The 27729-nt window shown below is 40.0% G+C and overlaps 1 protein-coding gene across 8 annotated transcripts; it reads left to right on the top strand.

The window, feature by feature from the left end:
- Positions 1 to 2521: 2521 nt before the first annotated feature.
- TMPO (thymopoietin) lies at positions 2522 to 27729 on the top strand. 8 transcript variants are annotated; one of them, XR_005931477.1, is made up of 12 exons: positions 2526 to 3002; positions 12091 to 12217; positions 13860 to 14018; positions 15572 to 15672; positions 20546 to 20665; positions 20770 to 20865; positions 21428 to 21538; positions 22443 to 22532; positions 22617 to 22682; positions 22842 to 22936; positions 24201 to 25496; positions 26413 to 27729. XR_005931477.1 is itself a non-coding variant. In XM_030002668.2 (11 exons), the coding sequence occupies exons 1-11, from the start codon at positions 2763 to 2765 to the stop codon at positions 24490 to 24492; spliced, it is 1497 nt and encodes a 498-aa protein (XP_029858528.1). In that variant the 5' UTR covers positions 2526 to 2762; the 3' UTR covers positions 24493 to 26097. The 8 variants fall into 8 exon arrangements, 7 of the variants coding, with proteins under 7 accessions (XP_040976395.1, XP_040976394.1, XP_029858528.1 ...); XM_030002668.2 differs by lacking the exon at positions 26413 to 27729 and having other exon boundaries at positions 24201 to 26097; XM_041120460.1 differs by lacking the exons at positions 20546 to 20665; positions 26413 to 27729 and having other exon boundaries at positions 2523 to 3002; positions 24201 to 26097.

The following is a 27729-nucleotide window of genomic DNA, read 5'->3' as shown; positions in this document are numbered from 1 at the left end:
AATGTTAATCTGTGGCTGTGGCTCCACAACCACTGTATTGGATTTTGAACAAGTAGCCAAACTTACGATGCTGAGTGTCTTCTGTTTTTATGCTTCTATGCCAGTTTTGCCTGACAACAAAAAGACAAAAAATACAGATCCAATGTAAAGCCAGTTAACCCATCTATTTGTTATGACCAAAGCTGAACTGGGAGTGTAACTGTAGTGATTTACTACTTCATACCATATTGATGTTGCATTTTCATGCTACACTTAATGCATTAAAACCAGACTTAACCACCCACGTACTTAGATTGAAAGGTGTAAACTGACTTCAAGCTCAAAAGGTTTCATTCCTTCCACTCCTAAGGGTCACTCACAAGAAAAGTGAGCGCCAACTGTATTGCATATTCTGACCAGTATAATGAGTTGCAAATGGCAGCTGAACTCCTCTAAGCAGCAGCATCAGAAAACAAGCTTCAGGCCTGGAGTATAGCACCATTATTGTCTGTGGGGATGTTAGATGGTGCCTGCACCAACTTTTTAGATTGTATTTCCACTGTTAACTTTGGTTAAAATTTCCCAGACCCAGTTCCCCCTTACATTGCTTTAAAACATGTTAGACTTGATAGGAATTGAGGTTATTTTTCACATTAGTACGATAGCTGAAGAATCCCTCTGCTGCTGCCTTTCTGAAGCATGCTGTGTCAGTCTGCAACTGGTTTCATATCTGGATAAGATGTAAGTTCTTAAAGGTGTGGGAAAGGCACCCAGGGCACCTAGAGGCTTTTCAAAGTGAAACATATTATCTATACTTTAAATTATTACTGTCAAATTTGGAGAGGAATTAAATTCCTTTAAGCATTTCCAAAACACTTGTCACATGATACCCATGTTGTGGGAAAAACTTTGGGTAAGATATGCTGAAAAATAAATAGAACCATCTAATTTGTTCTATTCAGGCTTAAAAGTAAATGATAGTAGTCAATCCACATTGGTATATGAATATTTGCTTTGTATGTGTATGCGATCAATGGAAGGAAGACATTTCTACCCACTGTTCAGCCTCATCTAACAAACTGGAAAGATAAAGTATATACAACACCAAGAACCAAATACTTTCAGATCTAAATTATAATGAACTGCAGATGATGGCCACCTTGTATCACTACTTGCACTACAAGGTAAATTCCCCAAGCTAAGCTTCTCCCTTGTATTAATTACTTTGTTACACCACACCAATTCCTCAGTTGGAAGCATAGGGCTTCTCCTGGGTGGGTCCTTGATTAGCCTCAAAATCACCTTCCACAAAAATAACCCTGAGTACCTTTATCTAGCTGATATTGTGCTAATGGCTAGGTAAACAGGAATGACAGCCACCATATTTTGTGATGGAGCAAACCCAGAGAGGAAATGCCCTTCCTCAACTGTAATTTAAACCTCTTTTTGGAACATAAAGAGGAGTGGGTGCAAACACTAACAATCCTGTTTCATATCCATGATTGATGGGCAAATTAAAACATTTACATTTCAATTCTTATCTCTGATACTGTAACAGAGTGCTCAAAAGCATAGGATATATAGTCAGATCTAAGTATTAAACCGTTCCCATCGTAAAATACAGGAAAATTTATAGCAGCGTTATGTTCCCAGCAAGCCGCGTGTGAGCACATGAAGATTTAAGTCGCTTGTTTAAAGACGGTGCAGTCTTAAACTCAGTCCTACTTCCTCAGCAGGGACACAATGTGAAATTTCTGAAGTCGGCTCAACAGAACGACTATGCACCTTTCAAATTTTGCACTACTATCGAAGCGATCCGATTTTTTTGTTGTTTGTTTTTAACATACAAGTCACCACAACGGCAGCAGTTACGCTAACAGATTAGCTGCCGATTTCCCGGTTGGATTTCTCCCGAAGCCCGATAGCGAACGTATCACGTGAAGTTCCGCACTCGGCTGGCGATCGCAGCAGCTCGGTTCCCCTGAGAGAAAACTCCTGCAAGTCTTCTTTGCCCGGCAGCCGCTTCAACAAACTGAAGCTACAAGCCGGCGGCGAGCTCACGGCGTGCCTGAGGAGCAGCGGCGGGGACAGACCCGGTGGCAGATGTCACAGCAGGTCACAGGGATGGCAGCAGGTTACAGGGATCTCCTTAACCGCCTCCCCGCCCCCGCCTCCGCTCCTCACCACAGGCGCGACGCCGGGCCTTGAACCGCCGCCCTCCAGCGAGCCGTTCCCGCCCCTTCTCCCGGCAGGGGAAAACAGCCGTTCGCCGGAGAAGGACGGCGGCGGGGGGACCCCGCGGAGAAGGCGGCGGTAGCGCTGAGGGGAAGAAGCGCGGTTCTCCTCAGCGGGAGCAGCGGCCGCCTGAGGCAGCGCGCGCCCCGCGTCTTCCCGCCGCTGCCGCCGCCTGAGGCAGCGCGCGCGCCCCCCGCCCCCCCCCGCGCGCGAGCACCACCCCCCGCGCCTCTCCCGCCTGAGCCGAATTTAAACTGCGTTACTCTCCCTCGCGCAAAGCACTAACGCGGGTGGGTCCCGCGCGCCTTCTCCCCTTTTACCGCCCGGCAGCCAATAATAAAGCCGCTTCGTTCTCCTCTCTGCCAATCGGGGCGCGGTTTATTGCTGGCTGGGAGAAGCGCTCGGTGTGCGCGCCCGCCCGCTGTGGAGCTGGGTCCCTGGCGCGGCGCGGGGCAGGCGAGTCCTTCTTCTTCCCCTCCTCCTCCTCCTCCGCCCCCGCCCCTTCTCCCCGCGCTTTGTTGGTGCCTCTCCCGGGAGGCTCGGCGGCGATGCCCGAGTTCCTGTCGGATCCGTCGGTGCTGACCAAGGAGAAGCTGAAGAGCGAGCTGATCGCTAACAATGTGAGCCTGCCGGGCGGCGAGCAGCGCAAGGACGTCTACGTGCAGCTCTACCTGCAGCACCTCACCGCCCGCAACCCGCCCGCCGCCGCCCAGCCCGACTTCTCCAGCGACGAGGAACGGGAGCCCACGCCTCTCGGCGCCAGGAACCGCGGAGCTGCCGCCGGGAGGGTGAGTAACCGCCGCTCCGGGACCCCCCGCCCGCGCTCCCTCAGCTTCCCGGCGGCCTCGGGCCCGTTTTCCCGCCCGAACGGCTCTGTCCGCCCCCCCCCCGCCTGCCGGCCGCGGCTCCGGCTCCCTCTCGCCTTAACTTGAGGCCCGGCCCGGCTCGGCTCGGCCCGAGGGCGCGATCGGTCCCCATCGCCTGGGGCGGAGGGGCCCGGGGCGGGGGGGGGGGCGCGTTGCCAGGCGGCCGCCCCGCACCGGGAGGCGAGCTGGGAACCGCGGGGGTCGGTGCTGGGCAGCCGCCGGCTTCGACTCCCGCCTGTGAGCTTCTCAGCCGGGGAGGGGCAGCGCGATCGCGAGTGGAGCGTGAGGCAGCCCCCCCCCCCCCCCCGACCGTAAATTGGGAAGCCGTGACTTTGATTTGGCGGTCGGTCTCGTCAGTGAGATACTCGGGTGTCGGAGGAGTAAAGCGAGAGAAGCTCCGCACGAGGCTGCAACTTACTTTGGAAAGACGACTCCCATCAGCTGTCCCGGTTGTACTGAAGCAACGCTGCTCTCTGTAAATACCTCCAGATGAAAGGACGAAGCTGTGAAGGAACAGCTTGTTTGTTTTGTTTAACGAAGTGGACTGTTTAGTGCGAAGAGGGTCTGCTTAATGTAGCTGTCTCCCTCGTACCTCTAAGCATATGTTTTATAGCAGAGTGCCTCTGCTGCATGTTCAGTTGCTCCACCGTTGCTTGCTTAGACAGACTTTCTTTTATCATGTAAGGAAAGGGGGGGGGGAGCTGATGCCGTTTGGAGTTTTTGCCTTTGGGAAAATGTGATTTCCTTTTTAATTTTTTAATAAGTGGTCTGTAAATTTGCACGTATGGAGAAAGCAGTCTTTTAAGTCATAGTTCTAAGCTGTCTGGCCTTCCATAAAGGCTCGTGTAATGATTGCCAGCTACTGGAGTTGTAATGTGTGTGATATTACAAGTATTTAATTGTATCTGAAATACTATCTTTCAAAGCTCGTTTGTAAAGGAGAGTGTGGAGAAGGGGACTCCTTTGAAGGTCTTTCATATTTTAACCTTTAAAAAACCCCAACAAACAGTTCTTGAATTAAGAAACTGAAAACTGCATCTAAAAGAGGAAGAGATTTCTAACCAAATTATTTACCTCTTTTTAACATCTGTCTAATTCAAGTACTTCACTGGCATTCACTGGAGAAACTTTACAGTGAACTAGACATTTCTCTGTGGTCTGCCTGTAACATTCGTAAGATGCTTTTGAGTAAAATAGGATGAGCTTGAATCTGACCTGTTTCCCGCTTGTGGGAGAAGGAAAGTCTCATGACAGCTAAAGCTCCTAGATCTGATTTTTCCTTTCCTTTCCACAGTGCTTAAGCTTAAACAATTACGGGTGACTCTTTTGATGTTTACAGAATGGGTGGTACTCCTACACTTCTGTTAACAATGTTTGGAAGGCTCTCCTACTTCTGCTAGTCTTGTGTATTAATATCAGAGCACTATATCATCATAACTTCTGAAACTGAAGCAAATATTCTAGTGACACCTGCTTGGATTTGGGTCCATTGTGCTCCCCCCCCCCCCCCCCCCCCCCCCAAAAAAAAAAAAATCTTGGTTGATGTATGCTTGTTGTCTGCTTAGTGCAGCTTAGGTAGTTCTTCAACTGCTTGTGGCTTGGGTAGCTGTTGTCCGTGTTCATGCCTTCTGCCATAAGGGTGCGTCTCTGGTCAGCTCTCCTTCCAAAAGAGTAACAGACAGACGGGTCTCCAAAGTGACTTGCCCACAAAACAGCTGGAAGGGAAAGGCAGAGTGAAGGAAGTCTGACATCCAGGGAATTGGGATTCTGGTGTGGAAACAAAGTGAAATATCTTGATAAGATTAAGAGAGGACAGGAGGGAAAGCAGTCAGACCTCTGAAAGAGAGGAAACTAGAAATAAGGGGCAAAGGTAGGAAGCTGGGACTGCAAGGCATTCCGGGAAGGAGGAATAAAATAAAGGAATCCCGTATTTCCTGTAAGTCACTTGGTAGGCTCCAGAAACAAAGGTGGATTCAGCAACCTCTGTCTTTTACTCCTCTGTGTACCTTCATTGTTTTATCTTGGGTATTGCTTTTATGGGTATATTTAAAAGGACCAGAAAACAATTTGCACTGGGTGCGTAAGGAAACAAAAGTACTTTATAACATGTACTGGTATAATAACATGGCTCTTTTCTGTTATTGGGTTGAGATCTGAGTAACAAAATTGCAATGGTTTATTAGTTCCATTTTAATGTGTATTACAGGTCTTGGAAATTGTAGTATCGGTTTATATACATTGCAGGGGGTGTTGTAAACTCGCTATTTCAAACTTTTAGGCAATCAACTACTTAATATGTTTCTAGAACACCAAAATACTTGACTGTATTACAAAGCTATTTGGAGTGCTCTATTTTTCTGTATTTCCTGCATCACTCTAAAAATTTGAATACTGCTTAACTTGAAAGTTGCAAAAGTCTTCAATCCAGATGACTCAGTCAAGGCTAGTATTAACTTGTAAAAACATTTGAAAGAGGGCTTACACAGGTTTGGTTTTTGGAGGGTTCTGTCCCACTGTGCTTTCTGCTATTCCTTATTTTTTGGTATTTCTTTGGATATAGCTTAATATTCTTAAAAAAAACCAAAAACAAACAAAAAAACCCAAACAAAAACAAACACCAAAAAAACCCAAAACAAAACCAAAAAACAACCCCCAAAAAACCCCAAACCAAAAAAGCTCCCAAAACCCAGCAACAACAATCAATCAAAAAACCAAACTGATTTGGGAGTGAAGACTCCCTCTCACTCTTGGGATGGATGGATGAATGAATGCCAGATGCATAGAGGGAGAGGTAGAAAAGGGCCAGAATCACTCTTGGAGGAAAGAAACGGGTACTTTGGAATAGAGAAGAGCAACACAGGTGAGAGATGTCACCTCTTTCTTCTTGAGTCTGTGTTTATTCATTAGTAATACTGGTGCAACAGTTGCGAGCACTTAACTTTTTGTGTGCCTGCCTGCTGAAGTCCAAGTGCCTTGCGCGAGTGAGCAATCCTCTGGGTTGCTCGAGTCCCGTGAAAGGATTGGGATCACAGCCAAAAAGCAGTCTGTCCTTACTTACGGGCGTAGGCTGTCGAGGGTGCACAAAATGTATTGTTTAATACGGCTTTTACTGTGGAAAACGTATCGTAGCCGGGATACCCTCGTTGGTCCGAATAACGGGCGGTCCTGACTTGTAGATCCCTGCGGTGACCGAGTGGTGGCGGAGCGTTCCCCCGTCCCTGTGGGAAGAGCAGAGAGGTACGACCGACACCCCCTCTCCCCGAGCCTGCGGTGTGTGTGCCCGTGTGGAGGGGCTGGGGGGGCTCGATTTGAGGGAGTGCTCCTGTTATGTTCGAATCGATGCCTCGCTTGATCTGTCAGCTGACTTGCGGATGCCGAAGCGGGGGAGAGTAGTGTGTTTCTCAAAATGGATATAAGAAACAAGTTCAAAGGAGTATTCCGAATATCCATGTTGCAGTCATTGAACAGGCAGGAAAGCTAAACCAGGTCCCTTGATACTGACAGTTAATGTTTTGACATTGCTGTAGTCATTAGTAATTTTAAACTGCCTACACTGTCATTTTAGTGCTCTTTTTGCTGAAGTTCTGGGCATTTGATAATGCATTAAGGCGCACGTCTTCCATTGATAAAAGCTGTGCAGCAATGAGGCAAAACTCCATAGTTTTAATTCTACTACAAATTATGTCTTTTAAATCCATTGCTCTTCCAGCACTCACTTCCAGAGCTCACTTTGGCTATATACTCTTACCAGGAGAGGAAAAACTTAATATCATGCTTGTTTGGGCCTCAGTCTGATAATATTGTCTGGAGGAGCCAGCTTCTCCAGCTCTACTAATGTTTTTGAGCAACTATTTAGCATAGTGGTACGTGAGGACAGTGGCTGGTATGTGAGACACCTTTTTGCTGCAGGGGGAACCATCTGCATCTGGATGCTCCTGGTCCTTGTTAGTTATGGGCTGAATATCAGGACAGATAGCTCAAAGGAAAAATAACTATGAAATAGCATTTTTTGCCTCTTTAGGAACATTGTTTTAAAGCACATACCAAAAATATCATCTTGACACTGTTGCCAAACAGGAGCTGTTCAGAGCTCAGAATGTGTAGGTTTTTATGACTTAGCTCATCTGGACCTGAAAGGTCTGTTCGAAAGGTTATAGAAGAGACCTATCAGGTAAAGAAGTTTTTTTGTTTTAATCAAATAGCCAAGTAAATGAAGAGCTAGCTTCAGCTCTTTATGGTCAGAATGGTGTGGTAGTGATAATATCTGTAGCTGAGGTAACTGTAAGGTTTCAAGCCCTTCCCTATTGGAAAAGGGAAGGTAATAGTAAAACTGGTAGTTTATGAAGGTTAGGAGTATGGAAGGTGAAACTGCACACTCCAATATGTGAGAGAATGTGAAGCATATATGCTACCCGGTGAAGGAAGAGAATCTGTTCAGTGTTTCCTGTGCGGCTGTGTCTCTTAATTATGATGTGCTGTACCAATGTGACCCAGAATACAGATTAACACCTTTGTGGCCTTTTAAAAAGCACTCATCTGCTGTCTGGGTGACAGCTGTGGGCAGTAGGGGTGAGGTGACTGAGTAATTCCCACTGCAGTGAGAAGTCCTGCCATGCTGTTCTGCACCTTCAGACTTTCTGCAGTTCTAGACTCATGAACTAGGGAGATATGCTTGTTAAGAGTGCTGGTGTAATAATGGTGGTTATAGTTAAATAAAATAATCCCATTGAAGTAATTTTGTCTAGCAGTGCATGTCAGTTGTTCAGCAGGGACACATACACAAGCCAGATCTCCAGGTCAGCATTCAGCTGATTGAGCCATGAGACCATCTGTTAGTTTGGTTTCTTGATTTGTTTTTTGTTGTGAATTTTTACTCTTTCACTTAGGTTCTCTGGAAACAACTCTTCATTATGCAGCATTCATCTGTTTTCAGAGTGGGTACATTGCCTTCACTGAGTAACATGGAATTTAGTGTCTGGGGGTGGAGGGGGTGGAAGGGTTGAGTAGTCCCCAGTCTTATAATTTAGGACTGTTACCATACATAGGCTTGGAAATTCTAAGTCTGGCACCTTTTTAACTAAGGTTAAAAGGTAAAGAATTCTTAAAGTTGCATGTATCAGTATCTCTGAATTACTGCTGCATAATTTCCTTTCCATTGTTTATTTTGTCTGTCTTGTAGCTTTTGGTAAATATTGTCTCGAGGTGTTTGAGGTTAAAAAGTTCAATAGGACTTGGTTTAAAAAAAATAATTCTACTGCAGGAAATGTTTGTGTATGATAAAATAAAAAGTGCAAGGGGACTAGAGACCTCTGTATTTCACAGTATAAGTCTATTATTTAGACTTGGCATGTGCAGTTCCTTATCTCCCCCTCCCCTGAGAGAAATACAGTTATTTGTTACTAGAGAGGACACTGTACAAACTGGAAAATTAAAGACCATTCTGTTGGTGTGGTTTGGGCTTTCTTAGCCTGTCTTAACCTCATTCAGAGAAATAGTAAAGAAGCCCTGAGCCTTTCTGCTTCTAGTGGTGAAGCTGCACCTGTTTGGGATTAAAGACCTTGAATGTCCTAATGTAGGTGCCATTTAACTTGGGATTTTAAAATGCTTCTTTTGGTGATGTCCCATAGTTGTCTGTTATATTATTTAATGGCTTCTTCAAGATGTTACATATGGTTGTCTTTGGTGGAGTAGTGCTAGAACTAGTAAAGGTACCCATAAAGACTGTCTGATAAATTGGTCTGTAGCTGATGGACTTCTATTCACCAGGAATGCCAAAGATGAGGTAAGGGATAGCTTCCAGGTCTGAATTCTCATCACTTGCATTTGCTGCTCCTCTCATTAGTGAAAGAAGGTGAAAGCTTTTTGCTGTTGAGAGATGACACTCTGAGAAGACGAACTTCTTTTATGCTCTTGTTTTCCTGTGGCCCTAGAACGAGAATGCTATGTGGGAGACCCATGCTTATAATTCAGTTCGGTACTTGTTTGAAGGGTTGGGTTCTAGTTAATCTGAAACTGAGCCTGACAGATACCACTACCAAATTGCTACCTCTTTGGTGTGAACAAATCTGTCTCAAGTGAAGTATGCAGATCCTCTTCCATCTTCTGTTTTCTAGAAAATGGCAATGACTAGAAATATTTTTTTAATGCTGCCAGCTCTGGATGGAATGAGAAGATCTTCAGATAGGGATTTATTGGTCTGGGTATAGTGTTGCAAGAATATTTTCGTTACGTGCAAAGTGGTCAGCTGCACCACCTTACTTCAGCAAATCCTGGTGTTTGCCACAATTTCATTTTAAGCACTTCACCTCTGCACCACAGTAAGACAACTTTAACTTTACTAATGGCCATCGGACCAGGGAAATGTGGGTGTGGGTTTGTTTGTTTGTTTTTGTTTTAATTTGCAATGATAAATTTTAAAGGTAGCTCTTTTGATCTGTCTCACGGGCTAGTCCCATGGATAAGTTGTGATGATGCATAGAAAGTGTAGTGGTGCTTTATACTATAATAGTAGTGGTAATTAAAGCTAATGTTGTTGCTGAGGTTAATGCTGTCGTACCACAGCCAAGGTACGGAATAAATTTTTCTTTCCTGCCTGAGGCTTCTAGGTATGGATCTTACGGTCCAGTGAGTGGTTAAATGGCAGCTTTCTACTTGTACAAGTGACATAATTTGCTTCTGCTTTAAGGACAGTAGTTACTCAAAAGCAAAGGTTGAAGACCTCACAGAACACAAGGTAATCAATGCATCTGGCCATATTATTGAAGAACACAGATTACCTTCAACTTTTCATCCTCTCCCTGCCCTTTTTCTCTGCTGAAACTGACTATTCTGATGGTCTCAATGTATGGTAATACTGCAGGAAAAAGTGAAATAGTACTTGGAAGAAAAAAAGTACCAAAGATCCTATGAGATATGTAAGTTTACTTGTGTTAGAGGATGGTATTACACATCAGTTGCAGTTAGATTTCTGGTAGTTAAGATTTCTGTAAAAAGTCTAGTAGGGTGCTGAGTAGTTCTTCTGGTGTATATTCTTATAGTGTCTTCTGTGGCCTCTAAGTGATACAAAGGCAGAGATACATTAAATTAGGTTTCCAGTTTCTCTAAAGTGCCATTGGAATGTTGATTTCCTGCGCCATGGTGGTAGTTTTCTTCTGAAATATGGAAGTAGCATCTTGGCATCTGCTTGGTGATGTGTGCAAACACCAGAGCTGTCAACAGTCTAAACAGATCCCAACAACAAAACCCAGCATGTGTTTTGGAACGCTGTTCCACTGTTTGGACAGTTCAGTAGTCCAGAAAAAAATGCACTGAATACAAATTTTTTGTTAATGTGATACCTAACTTGAAACAGTGTTATGAGCAACACGTTTAAAAGTAAATATAAGTCTCCTATAGCTGCAGATTGGTTCTTTTTTGTGTACTAGATAAGTAGGCTCAGTTGCTTCAAAAACTAATTGGATTTTTGTGTGATAAAGGAATAGAATTACTGATAAAGTGAGTTCTAAATCTGTCATTAGTGAAATCTGCCACTTTAGTGATCCTGTCCTTTCTTCAGAATGCTTGGAATCTATATCTTAGAAATAAGAAATAGCATGAGCTCTTGGAGATTCTATTGCTTTTCAGCAGCTGATTTTAAGTTCATCATGCTGGGATTTTCACAATCCAAGAGTTAGAGGAAAATAATTTAATTGGGGAGTCAGTTATATTTGGGAAATCCTCATACAGTCCAGGTTTAGCTTTAAAATATTAAGACACTTGAGGCAAGACCAAGCTTGCATGCAAACCGGTATTAACTGACATTAATGGCTAGGTAGATAATGTTGACTCTTACCAGTCATCTTATAGCCTTTTAGTGCTATCTTACTAACTAAATACAACAAGAAAAAAAACCCTGTTAACTGTGAGTGAGTGTTATAACATATTTGTATTTGGAATTTTAGTCTTTGGTAAGTACCAGAAAACCCAGATAGTCCCTCTGGGGAACCAAGTTGAGAAACATGTTAAGTGTAGAAGTTGTATCTGTTTATATCCTACAATTTTGAGATACAGATATGACTTACTTCAAAGCACTATCAAGATCTTTCTTAGTTGAGAGCAAGCAGATCCTAAGCATATTTTTTCCTGTCTTACCTCCTTACTCTCTTGCAGATCTTGGAGCTTGAAATGTCTATTGTAGTAACAAAGGCTTCCCAAGTTGAACGAATGTTATGATCACTCTGTTTGAATATAGCGGAAACTGCTAATTTAGGAGTAGCATCTTGGCAGATTATTTTGATAACCATCTGTATGTGGTGGTGGTGTGTTGCCAACTGTTCAAGTAGTGTTGCCAGAGTTGGGTTTAGGATTTGTTAGAGCTACAGTAGCAGAGGCCTAAGCAGACAGGCAGGATTTTGAAAATTTGAGGGTGTTTCTGGTTTTGCCTTTCCTGCACTCGCTTTGTAACATCCTGTAATCTTACAGAGAACACCAGGATAAGTGGGAATGGGGATTTTGGGAACTTGGTTGAGAGGGTGTAGATACTGAAGAACTTGTTCCATGTCATTAGAGGAAGAAGCGTTGACCTACTAGGTAGAAGAAAAATGTGAAGAAATGCCAATGGAACATAAATATTTGTAGCTTAGTATAGTGATGGTGAAACAGCTAGAAGCTTACCTCTCCGGTCATAGGAAAGAAATCCTCTCCTGTTGTATACTTGAACTTCAAATTAAAACACAGGATCAGAATAATGAGTAAGAAATTTTTATTTTTTTTTTTTTTTTACTATAAAGGAGGCTTGTAATGGGTATTTCCTTATGTAAGTAGGAAACTTGTGCGTGTTTGTTTAGTAGGTGTAAATGTTTGAGGTGTTTCACGTAGGCTTTAGTGGTGGTGATGGGGGAGAATATAATTACTATTCCTGGTTTTGTATGTTCAGGATTCTAATATATTCCTGTTACCTTAGAAGAAAAAAAAGATGTGTTCTGTATTAATTGGCAACACTGTGTCTTGTTTCTCCCTTGCACACTCACAGAAGGCCACAAAGAAAACTGACAAACCCAGGCCAGAGGAGAAGGATGACCTAGATATAACAGAGATGAGTAATGAAGATCTTCAAGAGCAACTTGTGAAGTATGGACTAAACCCTGGCCCAATTGTAGGTAGGTCAACTGAACTAGCAAATATTCATCTGTTCAACATATTTGTCACTAAGCCTCAGTTCTGAGTGCTAAGCTTCTCTGATACAGTTACTTACTAAGTTTAGTACCAATACTCTTGCAATCCTACTTCCCACTTAATATGCTTTCATTGAACTATTTACATTGGGAAGACTTGAACCACGGTGGTGTAGCCAAGTCCACAGTTTGTTCCTCTCGTGTTCTAGGCCAGCTGGAGATATTGAACTTCTGCTCTGAAGCTGCGTATCCATTAGTTAAAGTTCAGTGCTGGGGTAATTAGGTCTTCTGATACAGAGGTTGAGATCTGGGGCCTGCTTAAATAGAAAACACATCTTACATAATAACCTCATAGCATCGAGAGCAGAATGAGAACAGAGAACTTCCCCTTCCCTAGAGCATTTCCTACTCACTGCATTGTGCAATAAAGTTTTCCTTTACTAATATTTTTTCTGGCTCCTTGAACCTAGCATTCTATCCTGCATGCTAACCTATCATAGAAGTCCTGACCTCAGCTTAATCTTCTGCCTTGGGCACTCATCTGTGATGTGGGATCAAAGCTCCTTGCCTTTCAGATTGCACACTAAGCCAATGGCAAAGGACTTCGATTTCACAACTCTTCAGAAAAGAGATGGTTGCCTGTAGCGTGCTGAGCCTTTTGTGGAATGTCCTTGAAATCCTGGGTGGATGGAAGTGTCAGTGATGGAGCCTGGAGTCCCATGTGTATTCAAAGTCATGCATAATATTTTCTGCTAGCTGTTTCTGTATGCCTTCCCATTCAACCTATTCCTCTTGAATAGTGCTCAAATCTTCTGAAAAATTCAAGTACCTATGTAGTCCACTGGAAAGATGTTCAAATTTGGTCTAAGTAAAAGCCTTAGTTCTGGATTCTGTTTCTTGTGAGAGTCTGCCACTTCTTTTTAAGGGTGGCTTCCTCTTATCTGAAGTCTTCTAAGGTTAGACTTCTCTGCAGCTAACAGCTCAGGCACCAGTTAACCTCTACAGATTTTTGCCAGCACAGTCCTGACATGGAAGTATGTGCTAGCCTTCATACAATTTAGTTTTAAACAGCTGTCTTCCTAGATCAAGCAAGCCAGCCTGAGGGCTAGGTGCAGCAAACAGAAGTTCCGTTGTTGCTGCTTACTTGCACCACCTCTGATCCTTATTGGACTGAATTTGCCAACAGGGCAAAGGTTAAACTAAGGGGGAAAGGGTGCTAGTTCCAGGGTAAAGGGATTAAGAGGATAATAGTGGAATATGCATGGAAGCTGTCGCTCTTGCAATATCAATCTCCCTAAATTTTCTGGGAGGGCATAACAACTTGTATATTGCCCCATATGAAACAAAGCACCTAAGAAGCAGGTAAGTTCCCTTTTTATAGGTAAATGCTTGTAACTTTCAGTGTGCTAAGAGGTCTAAGTTTATCTTAAGAATTCTCTTAAACCAAAAAGAAGCCTTAGAGGTAGAGTTATATACCTAGAGGTGTATGCTTTGGGCCATACAGATGCATTAAAAATAAAAAACACACTTTCAGAGATTCCCAAGGGATATATAACAGCTGAGTTCTAGCAATCAAGTCAGGAAAGATGAAAACTGTATCTTTAGCATGTATCCTTCCTTGTTACAGCTACTACTAGGAAACTTTATGAGAAAAAACTGTTGAAACTGATGGAGCAAGATCCAGAACTGAAGGCACCTGTACCTCTCCCAGTGATTTCTTCAACTGCTGAGAACACCAGACAGAATGGAAATAATGATTCTGACCAGTACAGTGACAATGAAGAAGGTAAGACTCAAGAGGAACTTGCCTGTGAACTATTCAAATTATACATCAGTAATACTTACAGTAGAAGAAATACCTAGAGGGCATAATCTTCCTGTTAGGTGAGGCTTTGAGATACTGCTCTAGGTACCATGCGAGTCATGTACTTGATCATGCAGTACTACCACAGTGATCCAGGTGCCTGTTCTGGGAAGGGAAACTTTTTGCTACCAAACTGTTCCCTTTTGTCCATTTTCCCCAGACTGGAGCCTGTAAATCTGATAGGTAGGAGAACTGCATATTAAGTGTTCCAGTGTTCTTTGCAATTCATCTTTAAGTGCAAGTGCAATTTTGTCTTACAGTGCTCACAGTAGTTATTTGCTGTGGGATAGCGTATGAATGTTTATTTACTAAAATTCTGTACTTCTTTTGTTTAATGTCTCTCATATGACTCAATCCCTTTTATGCTCTGTTCCTTATGGACTTAGTTTGGGGTAGCTTGATTGATTGGTCTTGGGTGTGGGTTTTGTGGTTTTAATATCAATTTTATATCAAAAAAGTACAGGGGCGGGGGAAGTGGAACCTAAAACACACCATCATACATCTTACCAAAAGTAAAAACAGTGTGGGCTTTAAAGAGTGTCTTGAATGGAATGTTAGAAGATGCTTATTTTCTGTGGTTTGGTTTTGGGAGTGGGTTTTTTTTTGTTTTTACAGGAACTTCCATGGAGTTAGGACAGAAAGGGTTGAAATACAGCTAGGGACTCAATGGATCTCCCTTGTATGCTTGGGCTTGTGTTTGAACTTTAATCTCTTGCACTTTTGGGGGGGAAGGGATGTTAGAGATTTATTTATTTATTTTTAGGGCAGTCAAGAGCCCAGTCACAACTGACAGCTATCTCCTTATTCTTACATATGCTTCATCTAATTACCAAACTGTTCAAACACGGGGGTGGGGATGGGACCAAAACCAAACAGACACTTCCCTCTGCAAAAAAAAAAAAAAAAAAAAAAAAAAAGTTTCTATAAATAAACTCTAAATTTGTTGGTGTAATGCTATTAGAATTTTAGAAAGGGGGTGGAAATAATACATCCTCTTACTGGTAAGATGACTGCTAACCACTCACCCTTCGGCATCAAAAAGGAGTTTATATAAAAGGGCCTATTTTAAAGGAAACAAAACTAACAGCCTAAACAATGTTGAAAAGCTTCAATACCCTTACTACAATCAATAGTATAATGGTACTTTGGTTAAAATAATTGCAACTTGATACCAGTTTCTAAGTGGAACTGCTGGATTGGTCAAAGCATAACTGAAATGTAAGATTTTTAGGACAAAACTGAAGTACTTGGGTCAGTGGTTTAAAATAGTTTTTAAGGTTATTCTTCAAAAGTCTTTGTTCTTCTACATTCAATGGAGAAACTTACCTGTATCTCACAACTTTTTAAGGAAATGGTAACTCATAACAGAGTTATGTTGCCTCTTAAAATGAATTTTTATTAAAATACAATTGATTTAAACTAGTACAACAACCAGTATGTATTATAGAAACTAGTTCTATTAAAACCGGTTACAGATCCGAAGACTGAGCTGAGGCTTGAGAAGAGAGAACCATTGAAAGCCAGGACGAAGACTCCAGTAGCACTCAAACAAAAAAGAGTTGTTGAACACAACCAGGTATGTTTAATTTAGTGGCATCTGGAACAGCTGCTAACTGCAGGTGATGTGTTCACTAAACAGCTTACTACTTTTAACATAATCACATTTGACTAAGTGGGCTATGCTGTTTTTTAAAAGTTCTTTCAGAAAGCCTGTTCTAATACAGCATGAAAATCTTGTGAATTAACTATAGCTGCTGGTTTTAGCCTGTCTGATAACATTCAAAATTATGGTCTCCTAAAAGCTGTTTGTCTGACTTGCCAGCTGCTGCAGCACCTCTTAGAGAAAAATAATAGGCAACTTTAACATGTTTAGTTCTGGAAACTTGACAGGTTTTTAAGTCAGATGGGCTGATGTCATCCTGTTGGATGTTTGTAAACAACTTGATTCATAAAAGAAGCAGTTTCTCAAATAAAAAAAAAAAAGAATTTGGAAAAAGGTTGGGGTTTTTGGGTTTTGTGTTTGTTTTTTTAGAAATTGTTTTAAATATGTATGCATACATCATATTCCTATCTATCTGGCTTGATATCTATAGATACATGTATGCGTTTTGAATACATCTGTTTAATAGCTGTGGTTTAAATACATGAAGTAATGTACTTCTGTTTACACCTATATTTATATATATAGAAGTGTGTTTATGTGTGTACACACATGGACTAGCTATCTATATAATATTTTTTTTCCTCAACTTTGCTCGTAGCAGCAGTACTAGAGTAGACATTAATGAGTTGGAAAGCTTCTCCTAAGAGGAAAAATAATAAATAACAAGTTTAAATCTTGCTGTATGTACCACTTGTCCTTTACTTATAAAAAATATTAGATCTATTGTCTTGGTGAAAGAGGGATTTTACAGAAGCACCTCATGTTTTCAAACTGCTGGCTGAATGCTGGATTCAGTAGTTGGTGGCTGATCTGTCCTTGTGATGTGACAGTGTCACTAAATACCCTGTTCCCCAGCTTAGGTTACTTAGCATCTTTACAGTGTTATTCATCTGACCAATAACTAGTAGAGTTGTGCTACAGTAAAGGACTTGTATAGAAAACGTTCAGTGACTCAAAATCCATCCTGTTAATAGTTTGATGTATTTTAGCAGATCAATTACTTTTCTCACTACTTACACTAAATGCCAGATACTTCCTATTTAGATAGTGTGTATGTATGTATAAACATGCTTTTGCTATGGATGTCTTAAAGCAGGTAACATTGCTGCTATGTGAGCTTGGGTAATACAACACAGTTATGGAGATCTGTAGCTAGTTCTGCTTATTTTTAATTGGATTTTTATGCTACAAGCTGAACAGATTTCACTTCTACAAATCAAAACACACACTTAGTTCAACACACAAAATATTCCTTAATTTATTCGGACAACTCCTGCTCAATGGTCTTTATAATGGACATCTGAATCTTGAGGTTCTTGTATTTAAGGTTTACTTTTTTCTAAATTGCTGTTCACCCAGAAATCCTTGCCAGCCTCAGTGTAATAGAGGTATTTAATTCAGCTATCAACAGACAAAGCTTCCTAGTTTTCAGGAACCCACTTACAGAATAAAAGGGAAGAGATACAGTGATGTATTTTTGTGGCATTTCAAGTGATGAGCGCTTACTCAATTTTTGGTCATCCAATTTCACTGTAATAACATTAGGTCCTTTCCATGTTTTGTCTTGCAATCTTTTATATGTGCAGTATAGATGCAATATGTTGTTACTTGCATATTTTAATTACCAGTAGTTAATCAAAGGAATATCACTTAATCAAAAAATGATCTAATTTCAAAAGGATACCAAATTCTTCAGCAACTTGCTCTCTAGCTTGTTAAACCTTTTACCTTTCAACTCCTGACTGCTGTATTTAAAACAAACAAACAAAAAAACCCAAACCAAAAAAAAAAACCAAAACCCCAAAACCCAAAAAAACACCCCACTGACAAAAAATTACAGCCGCTTGAAGCGAAGAACAGCTCAATGTTTTTGGCTAGCAAATATGTGTAGTCATATATTTTGCTGAGAACAAAAGTGGAAGGTGGGAAGATGTATTTTTTTTTTTCTTTCCCTCTTTCTGTGAAATTGGATCTTAAGTTTGCAGCTACTGTGTCAAGTGACCATACTCATTCTGCAGAATAATATGCGGCTGTTGTGCAGTGTGTGGCATTGGCTCAAAGATTATGAGGCTCTGAAGAGTGGTGGGGCTGAAAACTGGTTGGTAGAGTGGTGTGAGCAGACTTATTAGTCACTTCTTGGTCCTGTGCAGCACTAGTCTTAGTCCAGACGTACACTGCTGAAAATATTGTCTGTCATTTGGCATGGATGGATGTTGCTGTTCTCTTAAGAAAAGAGTGCGAATAGATAGTCTTGAAGCAGGCTGGCACAAAAGAAATTGGGTGGGGAGGTTGAGCAGGCTTATGGGTCTTATCAGTCAGTTAGCAGTGGAGGGCTAGATGAATTTCAGCTTGGCTGTTTGTGCTTAATTGCCTCATCATAGTGAGCTGGAAAAGTTGGAAGAAAAACCTAATTCGAATGCCCCCCTCCAATCAGGTAGGTGAATATAGAATTAGAGTTCAAAACTGGGCCTAATGCCTCACAGTAAATGGTGCTGAACAGAAAGAGGCAGGCTAAACAAAGTAAATGTTAAGGTCTCCTAGCAGTGTAGAACTGCTCTCTCTCATTGAGACTTTGTGTAGTGACATTCTGCATGTGCTGTGTTCCCCTACTCCTCCCTGCATTTTTTTGACTACCTGTATAGCTGGGCTTCTTAAAAATAAAACATGCAGTGTTGCAGCTGCTGGCATACAAATTTCATGTGGCATACACCCAATAAAAAACTTGGTAGGTGATAGCTGAGGTAAACTCATAATCTATAGCTTCACTGCTCATGATTAATACAACAGTTAAAAGCACATTCTGAATGGTACTTGTGTACCACACCATTGTTGCTTTCTCTGGTTATATGCAGGGTGTTGGTGTACCTAAAATGAGGCTTACATTTTGATAGGGTTTAATTAGTTCAAATATTTGTGGGATAAGCAGACAAGGCCTGCTCAATTGACATTGAGGATGACTGTAACTGTAGACAACAATTTTTTTTTATTATTATTATTTTTTTTTTTTTAAATTTTGTCTGTTGAATATGCTCTGCTGAAGTCTGGATGGGTCTTCTGCTGTTTTTTTTCCTGGACTTTTCATGCCAGAAAAAACTTGAAACTTGGTACTTAAAACACATGACTGACAAGCATCTGAAGAACTAGGGAGAGAGGTGGTTACTTACTGAAGTACTTCTAATTCTTCATTAGAAGAAAACCAGTTCCTAGTCAAACAGCCTGGGGCAGGGGAGCTCTCTATTAGTAGGATGAGGGAATTGCCTTACTGTTTTCTTGAGTGGAACCACTCTGAAATTAGTGTTTTTCTCTAAGCTTCTAAGGAAGAACACCTCTCAAATGGAAAGTGTATAGGGGTGAGATGGGGAGTCATGAGTGAAGATTGCAGGTTAAGCTTTTCTTAATAGGGAAGGGAAGCCAGTGTCTGGTGAATATATAAAGAGGGTTGGGAGATCTTTCATCAGAAGTCTGTTTAAATTTAATATTGGAGACTTAGGCTGAAATCTACAACTCTATACGAAACATCTGAATCTGTTTGGACTTGAGGTCTGTGCATAAATACACATCATTTGGCTTTCAAAGTATTTCAGTGACTTTGGAGTAAAGCAAAACGCTTGTGCTCCCTCTGCTGGATATGTAGCAGCTGTAATACAGGACTTAAGAGCATAAAGCTGCTCTGCTTCTAGTTTCACTGGAGTAACTTTGAAGATGCAAGTGGGGAATAGATAAGGGCATTGTTAGACCTTTTTTTCCCCTCTTGATAAATAAATGCTTTCCAGCCTGCTCTCTTAACACATTGTTTTGGGGCTAATACTGTTCCAGTGAAGTTGTCTGCTGGTTAGACCTGTAACTGACAGTTGCACCAGTCTCTCTAACTTCCATCAGCACCGAGTGTAACTTCCAAAAACTTGGTAATACATCAGTGCATGAGGTGTTAATGTGCAAAGATTTCAGTATTAACAAACTAATAATTTTTATTTTTAAACTTAACCAAATCAAAAGGAAAATCTTGTATATAATCTAGAAGAAGCAGACCCTCATCTCCCTTTCCCTCCAGGTCTATGTTTGGAGTTAGGTTTGAGGAGGATTTTTTTCTTTGAGCATAAAATTTGCAATAAGTCATGGGGAAGGGTCTGTGTTTGTTAATGGCTATAAAAGTTTGGCACTTCATGTTGTTACTCAGATTTGTAAAGATCTGTGTCAGGCTTGATTGTTTAAACCTACTGTTGTGTGAAAACTGTGAGTTTCATCTCTGTATGTGGAAACTTTTAAGATTATAAAACATCTCCCCCCTGCAGCTGGAGATTAGTTCCTGTTGAAATGTAGGTGGCTGTGCCCAAAACCATTCCCATCTCTGCTTGAGAGAATAGACCCCTGTCTGGGTAGAGAACAAGGTGATGCTTTCTGCTTATGCTTATAGATTAATTTTTTTGTGTAGGCAGGTAAGGTAATGGGCCTGGAAGCTAGCATATCTGCTGTCCATGACTTGATGTAACTACTTGCAGCATTAGTTACTTCACTCTATTGCAGTGAGCAAATTACCAGTTTTTCCTGTTGTGCATTATCTAGTCAGTTCTGTATTTGAATAATAATGTGCTCTAACGTAAGTATTGTGGTCAACACTATTAATCTAGCTAGCTATTCATTATTGAATGTATTGGGATCCACTTTTTTTTTTGATTGTAAACACACTGCTTCTGGCGTATGCATGCTATTCTGGCTTTTGGTTGTGGGTATCCAATGTTGAGAGCTGGCTTTCATGCATTTGATCATGTGTTTGATGCTTGAATAGACCTATTCTCAAGATGGAGTTACTGAGACTGTCTGGACAAGTGGATCTTCAAAAAGTGGACCTCTGCAGGCATTTTCTAGGGAGTCTACAAGAGTGTCAAGAAGAACACCAAGGAAAAGGGTGATGAGAGGCTTTTTACAATAGACAAGTTTTTTTTTCTCGCTGTTAGGGTCCCAGTGGCTATTTTATTCAATTGTTTTCTTTTGTTTGTTTTAAACAAACAGGTGGAAGCTACAGCACAGTTGCCTGTAGATGATGCTGTAATATCAGAGAGTACTCCCATAGCTGAAACTATATTGACTGCAAGCAACGAGACCCTAGTAAATATGCTTAGTAAATTTGTTTAATAAATCATGCAAGTGGTATTTTTCTGTAATATATCTTTACTGACAGAATCATTCTGTTTTGAACAGATAAAAGACTGTTTTAAGGAAAGTAAGACTAGTCAGTAGTCTTTGAAACCACATATTTAGTATCTGTATTGATACCTAATGCTGTTCACTTTGAAATGGGACTAGGTAGACACCTAGGTCCCATCTAATGTCTTTTTGGGGGGAGAGCTGAAAAGAACCACTTTAAAAGCTTAGATCTTTTCTTAATTTATTTAAATACATGCAGAATATCTGCTTTTAAGTTTGGCTTTTCGTGTGAACTAAATAGCTTTTAAGTTTCTAAATGGCTTAAAAGAAACTACTTGGAATGATAAGAAATGTGTTTCCTGTGCTTATTTCAGAGTATCCGTTACACAACCTTCTGGAGTTAACTCCTAACATGCATATATTCAATGCACGTAAAGGTTTTGTTGTTTGGTTCTGCCACCTTCCCCCCTTTTATTTTGTTTTTTGGCTGATTCTGAGTTTGAACAATTTTGAATCTCGGCAGGTTGTCAATAGGGTGCCTGGAAATTTCAAGCACGCAGCTTCTACACTGTCAATCAGTGAACTCTCAGACATGCCCAGAAGAACACCAAAGCAACCATTGATGACAGCTGAAGTAAATAAATTAAAGCTTAGATTGCTCTTGCTTACTCTGTGAACAAGATCTTGTGTGTATGTGCTTACTGCTTAGTACAGAAGGGGTAGAGGAGATCATTACCCAGGTGGCACTAGCCAAAATAAACTAGTGTTGTCACATGGCATAAAAGAGAGAATATAAACATATGTTTACCTTCCCCTTTTGGATTTGGGATGGGGGGTGTGTGTGTGTGTGTAAATCCTGCTTTTTTTCTTTTTTTCTCTTTCTTTGTTTCCTAAGCCAAATATGTTTTGGTGTGTTATTTCTCCTTGTGCTGCTATTTTATTGAACAAAATGTAGAATTTTTTTTTTCCTTTTAAATTCTTTGAATAGCTCAATGATAGAATTGGGTTTTCTACCTTTTGATCTTGTAAATTAGCCTGTCCTGAAAAAACACAATGTGCCTTAATTTAGGGAATCAAATAATAGGATTACTATAGACCAAAAGCCTGAATTTAAAAAGCATCCGTAGATTCCTGTCGATTATCAAGAAAATGATTCTTTAATGTTAACCTATTCAAGCTGCTGAAATTATATACCTCTTGGAGAACTGTCTAAAGCACTTGCAAGTATATGTAATTGTATTAATGTAGTACTGTAATATTGTGCAATTTTACATTACAAGATAATGCTTGGCTGAATTTAAATGGAGTTCATTGCTACATGTAGTTACTGTAGATAAAACTTGTATTAACAACCGTGAAGCCTATTCTACCAAAGGGTCTGAGACTATGAAATGTGCTGCTTTACTTATTTATAATGTGACTGGAATGTAGACTTAGTTGTCAAATAGAAGGTTGTGGGAAAACTTGATGTTCTGTTTCAAACTGCTGAAGTTTTTTTCAGTTAGTATTTTACTGTACTGTGGCATTGTTTATTACAGCAAGAAGAGACAGATTGCCCACATCAGTGCTTTTTTAATCATGTTGGCCACAACCAATCCTGTGATCTGCTCAACACAGCCATGATAGAGGTGATGGTTAAGTTTTTTTTTGATCATCTACATCATTGGCTGGCAGGTGTATTGTATTTATACAACGTATTCTTTATCTTAAAGGAAACTGAGGAGAGCACTGAATGCTTTAAGACGCCAAAAGTGACCAGACAGCTGCCACTAACAAAGGTTAAACTAACTTCTAAAACCCAAGAAGTAAACTTCTTGAATGTCACTGGGTGACTTGTTCATTCTTAAAATTGCACATGGTTACGGTCACTGAGATAGCTATGCAGGAGCTTTCTGTTTTGCGGTTTGTTAGGTCTATAACTGGTTTTGGTTTCCTAGGTGGCGGAGAGAACTCATACAGAAGAACGAAGAGTAGAAAGGGATATTCTTAAGGAAATGTTCCCTTATGAAGTCTCAACACCTACAGGAATTAGGTATTTCTAAGGTTTATGGGGGCTTGTTTCTTGGTTCTTGTAAACCTGTTTAAGCTGAGAAGTATTCTTTGTTTATATTGGTAGATTTCTGAGGAACAGTTTTGCACTCTGGCTCAATGGCAGTTGAGATGACCACCTAGCTCTTCTGTTCTATATACATAGTTTTGTTAGCCAAAATAGCCTCTTTATTTAAATTTGGGGTGGGAGAACAGGGTAGTAGTATAGTAGGAATTATTACTGGAACTTCTGGACGTTAAATGTAAAGGGCTTCTCTGTGGTAATGGGTCACAATATTTAAATTTTTGGCTAGATGCAACTGCTTTAGGCCTGCTGTTAAATTACGAAAAGGTCTCCCAGCATATATTTGAGCTTTCTTTTTGAGAGCCAAAAAGAATTTTCAGATACCCTATTTTTTTCCTTTAAGTAGCAGTCCTGTTGTAGTCAAAGATTACTCTTAGCATGAATAAGGATGGCACCTAGGAAGGGCTATTACACTTTTCTTTGCAACTTTGTATTTAAACAAAAATTGAAACAACCCTCTGGATAATTACACAATTCACAAAACTTCATTCTGTTCAGAGAATAGGAGAAAAACTTTCCCTATATTAAGATGTGAAATCAACTCCTGTGTTTCCAACATGTTAATTATAGCTTCAGTTTAAACTGCAGTTGCATAAAGTCTTACCATAAGGAGAATACATGGTACCAGTTACTACTGCTGTGGTGTATCTGCTCTCTTGTTTTGAGGTCTTATCAGCGTAGTTAAATCTATACCACTTTTTGAATAAAAATCATGCACGTGTGCTCCTTGTATATAAGGACTTGGCAATGTATGTGGTTTTCTTAACCCATACCGCTTTGTCTCTGGCTCTGTGTATCAGCTTAGCCATCAGTAGATATTCTAATGGCCAGGGACAATATTAGGTTTAGAAATCCCAGTGGGGCTGCCTAAGTGATCATTAAAGATGCAAGTAGAGAGAGTTCCTAGAGTCTTATTGCCAGTTATGATCCACTGATTATGTGGATAGGGTGAAGTGGCATTTGAGGTTTTTTTTTTAAGGGGTGTTTGAACACTGAATTATTAACTTTAAAAATAGTAATGATAGACATGTTACAGTTTGAGACAGATATTTGAGGTACTGCATTCACTAGAAATAATTTTTAGTTCTTTAATTATACTAAAACTTTCCTGTATACCTTAGATTGCTCTTTTAAATATGCAATATTTTAATTTTAATTTTTTTTTTTTTTTTTGGATTAACAGTGCTAGCTGCCGTCGACCAATCAAAGGAGCTGCTAGCCGGCCTATAGAGCCCAGTGACTTCAGAATGGAGGAAAGTTACTCTAAGTATGCTCCAAAATATGGTACCTCAACTGACATCAAGTCGGAGAAGCCACCAACAAAAAAAGAACGCTCCATTCCCCTGTGGATAAAAGTTCTTCTCTTTGTTGTTGTTTTAGTCTTCTTGTTTTTGGTTTATCAGTCTATGGAAACTAATCAAGGAAATCCTTTCTCTAACTATCTTACTATTGGCTCTCCGGGTGGTGCCAAATGAGTATCTTTCTGAAAGGCACACCCTATTGATCTCCTGTTTTTAATTGTAGAGATCTCTTCTGCCCTCTCATCGGCTCAAGGACTTCTTACAAATAATGTGATTGGATCCTGATAAATTGGATAAATGAAGAAAGATAATATTAAATGGACATCGGTAACTTTCTGGACTTTGGACTAGTAGGAGATCACTTTGCCATAGGAGTAACATTTTTTTAGATCTTTGAACTTTTTGTAGGCTTTATTTTTTTAATGTGGACATCTTTTAAATTCATTTTTGAGAAACTATATTTGTTTTTGCAAGAACTTGGAAGCTGAGAAGGGCAAAAATGTAGTAAAATGTGAAGCTGTGTTTTTAAAGCTTTTCCTTTGTACAGAAAAGAAGTTGTACTTTTGTGTCTATAAGATTATTGTGGAGGAGGATTTTAACACAGGTGATAAAGGGAAATGCATCTTTGTATGGATTTTTTCCAGTAACAATGTAACTGAATTTGATCCCTTTTAGGATGTTGGGAGAGTACAAGGACAACCTTTTCTGTAGATTTACTGTAACTTTTTAGTAAATGTAACTGTAAACCTGTTCACATTTCTGTAAGAGTCTTAGTATCATATTAGTAACTCCGTTTAAGCGTAACATCATTTAAATGTATCCCTTCATTTTAGTGCTTAGTGTTGTAGGAGCAGGATATGAATCTAATTGGCAAGGGATGTCTTAGAGGAACTTATTTATTAGTAATATGTGTGGAAGATTAAAATTGCATCAATATAATTTGCTACTAAAATACTTTTTTGGGTCAAGGTTGTTATCTGAAGTAGTCTAAATTCTGACTTTAGCAGTGGTCTTTTTTCTTTTTTAAAAAAGCGAGGTCTTTCCAACACAGCTTTATGTGATTATCTTTGAATGTTCATGTAGAGAAGTATTCTCAAAACGTGAAAATTCCATATGAAGTTTTATTCTTGTATGAAGAGGGCATTGCTGCATTTTCTGCTACAGTTTCATCTTCTAAGGTGAGATTTACTACTTTCATGCAGTTGAATATTTTTCTCAGTGGAAGCATGCTGAAACACTCTATATTGTGTAACTTAGTTGAGCAGGCAGCTGACTTCACTACTACCAATGAAGAGTGATAAGCAACAATTTTTTAAAGTGAATGTATACATTTTGGTGTGCTTAAATCTGCAGCATACAGATGTTCAGTCTTACTGCTTGGTACAAGATCGCAATAAATCATACTACTTATTCTTAAAGTGCTACTTATAAAAAGCTGAGAACATTAGCTAATAGTCAATATCTTTTTACTCTAGGTACAATTATTGTGTAGACTATAGCTATGGGGAAGCTTTATTTTCCGTGAACTTTGGGACAAAAATGGTAATTTGTAGCAAAGCAATAGGTCTTTTTTTCTGTTAAGATTAATGTTTTTTTTTCCTTTTAATCTGCTTTTTTGAGTAATCCAAATAGCTAAACTTGTGTCCATCCTATAGAAAACTGTAACATAAGACATTCACTTTTGATGTCAAAATGCAGAAAAATAAAAATGACTTTAATGTGTGTGGATTTTCCTTATCAAAATAAATGCATTGCTGAAAAGCAGCAAAAGCAAGACAACTGATGTATCAGTGGTGTCATTTTGTGCTGCTAAGTCTTCCATGTTTAAAAAAAAAAAAAAAAAAAGAAAAATCTGATAGTAAAACCAGAGCAGTTCATGTCAACACTTGGTGGGAGGGATATTCATCATAGTTGCACTATAACAATAGTTTAAAACCATATTCCTTTAGCCTATGTTAGGCCTTTAATTCGGACGGGAGGAAAAGTTAGTCTTCATTTGCTTTTCAGTGCTTAAGGAACTTCCTTTTCACTTTGAATTATTTTTCACCCCGCTTTGCTATATGTTTTAACATGAAATATATCTTTCTCTTCTAGTTACATGAAATACTTTCAGTTGACCTCCTTCAGGGATACTGTTAGCATCAAAAAAACCCAAACCAAACAAACAAACTCCAAACTGAACTGCAATGCAATTAAATGTCGTCATTCTTTCATTTATGCACTGTTTTGGAGAATCCTCTCAACTTCAGTGTTACTTCACAGAAGGTAAAGACTTTTCTATGTAAGTCCTCAAAGTAACCTACGTGTAGCTCAGTTGCAGTTGGAAGACAATGCGTCTTCAATAAATGAATGAGCTTCTTGTACTTGAGGCATTTAATGGTGTGAGCCCTGAGAATAATCTCTTCCTTCTTTATTCCCTCTCTTCCTTCCTCCCCCAGCCCCAAATATGGATTTACCAGCATTCCTAAAGCTATTCACGTTAGTTAAGAGTAACACATGTAGTAATAGTGCTACTAGCTGAATAGTTGCATGTGCTTAAAGCCTTCTAAATACTGCTGTATAAGTTACACTGAAGTATACTATAGTCTTTGTATCAAAGTGCTGAAGCAACAGGAACTGGCGTTCCTTTTTTTTTTTTTTTTTTTTTTTTTTTTAAATAATCTCACTTTTGTTCCATTAGTTTATCTTGGCTTCTAGACAGAGCCAGGTTAAACTTCCAGAACCAATCACAAAATAGAGCAATTTTATGGACTTGGTATTAGTATCTGAATTCCAGTTGCAAAAAATTAGTTTAGTTCTGACGTAGTAAATACTGCTTAAGTCCCTTTTAAGGCAAGGGCTACAAGAAGTCTGGAAAAAGGCCTGTGTAAGTTAATAGGCACGACAATGTTTTATTGGTTTTGTTCTCATGATAGGTCATACTGCTTAGAATGCTGTGCTTGAAAACATGGCAGATCTTGATTTGCCTGTCTGAATGAGAGCTTTCTAACACAGAGCTTGTGCTTTTCCCTTTAAATTTTGTGCTAATCTTTTATGATGCACCCAGTCTCAGGAGTCTGGTATTGGGCTATGAGTCACTAGAGGATATCACTTGCAGTGTTGAGACTTAATTTTATGGCACCTGATCCATGGTGAGGCTGTGAGAGCTTACCTAGTGTCTGAGACAAGCTCTCAAGGAGGATCTTAAATTTAAATTCTGTGCGTGTTTTGAAACCTTGCTTTGTATTTAAGTAGGAAACAGTGTGAAGGAACTTTTTCTTCTCCAAGTTTACTTGCTAGCAGTAGGCTCAGTACTGCCCTGCAGAATGCTTTCAGGTCCTTCCTTGGCTTGATCTATGTGTGTTTTAGTTTGTTTCTGGTGGCACAACTTACAAAAATCTTCATGGTATTAAAATCCTCAGTTCCTGCTAA

The sequence above is a fragment of the Aquila chrysaetos genome, chromosome 26 (assembly GCF_900496995.4).
Source record: "Aquila chrysaetos chrysaetos chromosome 26, bAquChr1.4, whole genome shotgun sequence".
Lineage (NCBI taxonomy): Eukaryota > Metazoa > Chordata > Aves > Accipitriformes > Accipitridae > Aquila > Aquila chrysaetos.
Note: the sequence above shows the minus strand (reverse complement) of the source record. Positions and strands in the feature narration are given on the sequence as shown.